The sequence below is a fragment of the Gopherus evgoodei genome, chromosome 2 (genome assembly GCF_007399415.2).
Source record: "Gopherus evgoodei ecotype Sinaloan lineage chromosome 2, rGopEvg1_v1.p, whole genome shotgun sequence".
NCBI lineage: Eukaryota > Metazoa > Chordata > Testudines > Testudinidae > Gopherus > Gopherus evgoodei.
In genome coordinates, this window is record NC_044323.1 from 137,312,429 (window position 1) to 137,318,428 (window position 6,000).

The window sequence follows — 6,000 nt, forward strand, 5'->3', positions numbered from 1 at the left end:
TATCAATATGACTGTGAAAGTCTAGATCTCTTTGACCCAATAGAAAACCGAATTAATTCAAAGAATTTCACTTCCATATGTGTTTATTCTGCTTGTCTCTTTGTTCTTAAGGGCTGTTCTTTGGCACTGGTAAGATATCAATACACCTCTATTTCGATATAATGCTGTCCTTGGGAGCCAAAAATCTTACCCACGCGTTATAGGTGAAACCGTGTTATATTGAACTTGTTTTGATCCACTGAGTGCGCAGCCTCACACCGCACCCCGGAGCACTGCTTTACCGCGTTATATCCAAATTCGTGTTATACCGGGTGGCGTTATATCGAGGGTAGCGATGTATTTTAATGTCAAAAACAGGTATCCCTATTAACTATCAGAGTTTTCCACAACATAAATAAATAAACTCTCAACATCCTCTCCTTTAGCAGGCCTCAGATAACTCCAGGAGCTGTTTGAGCTTGACTGCAAACTATTATCTAACATATGCTGGCCAAGGTTCTTTCATTCCACTTGGAAGTTTCTCCTGCCTTTTAAATTAGTTACATTTCCTCTATGGAAAAATCTTGCTGTATGAGGTTTTGTTTTTACATCTTTATTATTTGGGACAGAAAATTGTTACAGACCCAAAAAATGTCACTTCACTTAAAAAAACAGTCTATAATCAACATGCACTCTTTTCTTCTGGTGAAACCATTCTAAACACCCTTCCCATCAAATACCATATACTGTAGCCAAAGTAACTAGACAACAAGATGCTGAGCCTGTCAAAACTGTGATCACATGGCCATGTACAGTAAATCCAGCCCTGCAGGGAGACTTTCAATCTTTTCATTTTCATATTAGAAATGCATTAGTCGTTCATATGTCCCTCTTTCTCAAATATTCCGCAGGCAGAATTTTCTTCTCCTTCTCTCTGTCTGCAGACCTTCATTCTCACTATCCTAATTTTAAAAATAAATCCTAATCTGTTTGTAAAGAATCCACATTTATGCCACTGTCCTGCAGGCAGATTCGTGCAGACAGACCCTCGTGCTCATGCCAAACTCCGCTGACATAAGTGGGGCTCTGCCAGGTTGCCAGCATCCATTTGTGCAGACTCAACTGGAGGAGTAGGCCATTGTGCCATCTTCTGTTGTCTAGTCTAAGGAAGGTTTACATGGCTGAACTCCAATTGTATCACTTCCCTTTGGAACTCTCCTTGCATCTATCGTGTGCGTGTCTGCGTCTGCGTGTCTGCACGCATTTGTTTGTTCTGAGTCTTCCAGGTTAGATCATTTGTTCTCATTATAAACCAGACAGTAACCTGCAGGGACATGAACCAGAAATATCTAAAAGGGAAAAGGCGGTATTGATTTTCTGAGGAACCTGTTGACTAATCAAAATGGTTCTTCCTGTCTCAAGGTCCTAGAGCTTCCCCCGGGGCTGTGCAGTACTTGCCACTTGCACTTGTGTGAGATTTCAGCTAAACTTTGCATCTGTTTGACGAAAGCAAAGTCTAAATCAAAACTCATCCTGCAAACCTAGTATGATGAGTGCATAAATCAAAACCGGCAATTTTGAGGTTCCTACGGCTCTAACGCCACCTCTAATTCCCTGCTTTACTTGTTTCCTCCTAGCATCTACACTGATTTTCTTGCTTTACTTTTCCTCACACCCCAAAGGGCCTGTGCTGCATTGTCCTGTCTTCCTTGGCTAAAGACTATAGAATGGAACACTCTGTCCGTAAGCAGTCCAGATGTGTCAGTACAGAATTAATGGGCTTCAGGGTGCCACTTGGTGCTTTCTTCCTCTACCCCATCCCTCTCTCAGGGAAGGACCATAGCGTCCTCTGCTGCACTCCTTAGTTCCCCATGACTGCGAGAAGGAGGAAATGGGAGAAATGCACCTGTTCATGTCAGGGCTGAAGCTGGTCCCTGGGTTGAATTCCTGGTAGCTCTGAGTTTGGTCCTATGGCTGGCTGGCCTGGTGGTTAGTGCTCTGCATTATTATTATTTATTTATTATGGAAAATAAGAAATAAAAGGTCCTCTGCTTAATATAATGTACTTTGAAAGGGAATCACAATGGAGAGAGAAGAGGTTAGCACTTGAGCGCTGCATGTGATATTCCAGATTTTCTCCACTGGTTGTGTTGTTTGAATGTAAGATGCCATGACATACAATATTATTGTCATCCAGTTGTTAGATGGGTGTCACCTGGTTACTAGCCCGATTTGCATCAGTAGGGCAGATCATACATTTCTGTTCCCCAAACATTAGGCCCATCTGGGCCTGGAGGTTTCCCTTTTGTTTCTTGCAATGCTTGAACATAATATAGGCTCTGATGCTGAAACACCGATTGGGGGCATGTCTACACTGCCCCACAGTTTGGACTCGGTGGGTATGAATAGCCGTGTGCACCAAAGTGCTGAGCTGTAGCTCCCCCATGTTGCACAACAGGCACAAACTAAAAGGTTGCTAGCTCAAGTTAACATCTCCTGTCAGAAATGGGCGACATTAATGTAACCTAGGGACCATTTAATTTGCACCCACAGCATCCACAGGGGAGCAATACAGTGCAGCACTTCGGTGCACACTGGTATTCACATTTGTAGTTTGAACTGAGGGGCAGCATAGACAGGCCCTAAATAAATCAGTGATGATGTCGCCACAGTCCAGAGAACTGTGTGCAATGTGCTCCCCGTGCTGTCCAAACCATTAATGGATTTGTGCTGGGGTAACAGAGATCAGAATCTGTCCCCTGCATAAAGAAATTGAGGGCCATGATCTGACCTAATTTGGGACATGGACAAAACCACACTTCTGTGGTTCTGATGTTGTTTAGGTTACTGGAGTAACCTTATGACTTCAGTGGAGTTATTTAAGATGAATGGCTGCTGTGGCAGAACCTGGACTAGTGTCTGTTTCCTCAGAGTACTTTCTGAGGTCTGGCAGCACTGAGATGCCTGCATAACTAGCTGTGTGTTGAGGTCTGCAGTTACATGCCAACCTCCCCATCCTGCCAGAGGAGTTTGCAACTTATTAACATTGTGTTTTTTCCATGTAGGCTGTTCCAAAGTGACATGCATTAGTTGACCCGCCGAAGCCTCCATCAAGCTGTCCCCATTACACTGGCAAACAGATCTCTATCCGCTACCTGACATGACAGACTGTTTTGTGCTTGAGGACGAAGGGCCTGCACACCATCGCCGCACACTGCACTCAGCTCACTCATCTGTACCTGCGCCGCTGCGTCCGCATCACCGATGAAGGCCTCCGTTACCTAATGATTTACTGCACATCCATCAAGGAGCTGAGCGTGAGCGACTGCCGCTTCGTCAGCGACTTCGGCATGCGGGAGATCGCCAAGTTGGAGTCGCGCCTGCGGTACCTCAGCATCGCACACTGCGGTCGCATCACAGACGTGGGCATCCGTTACATTGCCAAGTACTGCAGCAAGCTGCGCTACCTCAATGCGCGGGGCTGCGAGGGCATCACAGACCATGGCGTGGAGTACCTCGCCAAAATTGCACAAAACTCAAAATCATTGGATATTGGCAAGTGCCCGCTGGTCTCAGACACCGGCCTGGAGTTTCTGGCCCTGAACTGCTTCAACTTGAAACGCCTGAGCCTGAAGTCATGTGAGAGCATCACAGGCCAGGGCCTACAGATTGTAGCTGCGAACTGCTTTGACCTGCAGATGCTGAACGTGCAGGACTGTGAGGTTTCCGTGGACGCTCTTCGTTTTGTTAAACGCCATTGCAAGCGCTGTATTATTGAGCACCACCAACCCCGCTTTTTCTGAAAGGACACTCTGCACCTGTTGATTAAAAACATTGATGTATAAACACACACTCCCACATACAGTACCTAGCTCTTCTCTGTATGGCTCGTGGGAGTCAGCTTTCTTGTATGGTGCTGGTGAGGTTTGTTTTTAAAAAGAATATTTTTTGTTTTAAACTATCACCTTTTTTATTTGATTGGGTCTCTGTGGAGATGCTTCCTTAATCTAAAAGCAGTGAGTACTCCACAGCACCATGGCAGTGCTATACCCCTGGTAGCCCTAACGCTTTACTAGCCTGAACTAGCTCTCCAAAGGGAATAGCACATAATCACTCCCTTTGAAGTGCAACTTGAGCAGCATTAAATCTGAGCTCCAGCTGTGCTCAAGAAGCCGCAGAGGCACTATTTGTCTCGAAACCCACCCCCCAAATTCCTCCAGCATGGCTGATGCAACACCACCTTGTCTAAGTAGCATCTTCTTGGAAGTCCCTTAACCATGTTCCTTTCAACTGAAGAAATGGCCACTGTTGAGCAAAGAATTGCAGTATCAGTACTGCCTCATATGGTTGAAGACTGTTAGTCTAACAGGTGTTACTGTTATAGCTGCTCTCTCTTGCCAATGCAATCAATTTTGAGGCTTCCCCCTATTCATTGTCTCCTTCTTTCCCTTAGCATGTGATCATTTCATGATTAGTTGCCAGACGACTGTAATGGAAGTTCTTCCCCACTTATTTCTGGCAAGTCCCATCAAGTCCTTAGATCTGAAAGCCAGACTCATTAGAAGTGATGATATTTTCAGGCAGGCCCCCTGTACATGATTGACAACTGATTCATATGTTAGGCTCAATCACTGTAAATGTCTCTGCTGGAGAGATGTGGGGAGGAAAACGATCTGTTTGGTTTTCATGGAACAGTAGCTGCATCATCTCCAGACAACATTAATATGTCACTGAGATGAAATGAAAATTCATGTGTTTAAGAACATACATAATCACTAAGGAAATAATCTGTAGCCACACTCACACAATGTATAAAAGGCAAAGCTGGCAGGATGTGTCCTACTTGTGAGAAAAGATCTTTAGCCTGTGCATATTGCTTCTCCATTTGTCAGTTTGTGCATTTTTTCACTTGCAGGATAGTGTGGTCTCATGGGCAAACTCATTAAGCATCCTTCATTTTCCTCTGAATTAAATAACACTGTCCAAAAGAGACGAGGGGTAGGAGCCAAAATGATTGCTGGGAAAAGCTCTTACAGCTCCTCATTACCACTCTGTCACTAATCGGTATATGTTAGGGAGTGGTGCCATTTTGTCAACTAACATCAGTCTAGCTTCCTTTTTTTACAAAGCTGATTTCTCAGGAGGTTGCACAGTGGATTTTATCCCAGTTAGCTATTCTCTTCACTGTCCTCAAGGAGAGTGAAGCTGTTGAATCCATTCTCAAGGTTGGTATGAATTTGGCTGAGCCATTTGCACTCGAGGTCTCATTAGTAACATTTAAGTGTTTATAAAAAGTTGCTACCTTTCTGGCTATGCTAAATTGAATGAATACTGCTACATGGTTTTTAAAGGTTCCAGTGTCTTCAATTGGCCTGTACTGTGTGAATCTCACTATAAAGCCTTAATTTACTACCAAGAAATAAAGCAATATATTGGTAACTGACAAATATGGATGGTCATTTGAGCTAATCAGTTAACTTCTGGCTGAGCATGGGGAGAGAGACTTAAGATATTCCCAAAGTTTAGTTGTCTTTGGTTTATTAGTATGTGAGTGGACATTTCACTAATAGCTCACTGTCAATTATAATTCAGGATTTCCTCCAGAAAAGATTACAAGAGACAGTAGTAATGGCCTCAGATATCTGTTTATAATTTGCCTTTGCTCACTTTGCTCACTTGATCTGACTTGATCTCAAAATGTAGCTGGCGAGTGATAAAGTATTTGAAACAAATGAGAGTACATCATTACGTTAACAAGAAATTCTTGAAGGTAACCTTCATTAGTTTAAAACCCATCTTAAGGTTCTCTTGATCTTAAAAAATAAAGAGAATAAGAATACAGAGCACTTGAATGATATGAGTAACTGTTCCCCATTGACTGTACAGTTCTACCAAGGGTCAGGCTCAATACAGACACATAATAACAATTATTCTTCACACTTCGCAAAGCCACGCGTATTCTGAGAAATCCATTGTTCTGGATGTGTGTGGAAGGTGAATGAAGACTTGCATCCTTAGTCT

The 6,000-nt window shown here is 43.5% G+C and overlaps 1 protein-coding gene across 1 annotated transcript in view; it reads left to right on the forward strand.

The window, feature by feature from the left end:
* Nucleotides 1-5,410, forward strand: part of FBXL7 (F-box and leucine rich repeat protein 7) — a 346,868-nt gene extending 341,458 nt beyond the window's left edge. The window contains 2 exon segments of the mRNA XM_030551734.1: nt 3,045-3,169; nt 3,171-5,410. Coding sequence (XP_030407594.1) covers nt 3,045-3,169; nt 3,171-3,782 — 737 coding nt within the window. The 3' untranslated portion in view covers nt 3,783-5,410.
* The last annotated feature ends 590 nt before the right edge of the window (nt 5,411-6,000 follow it).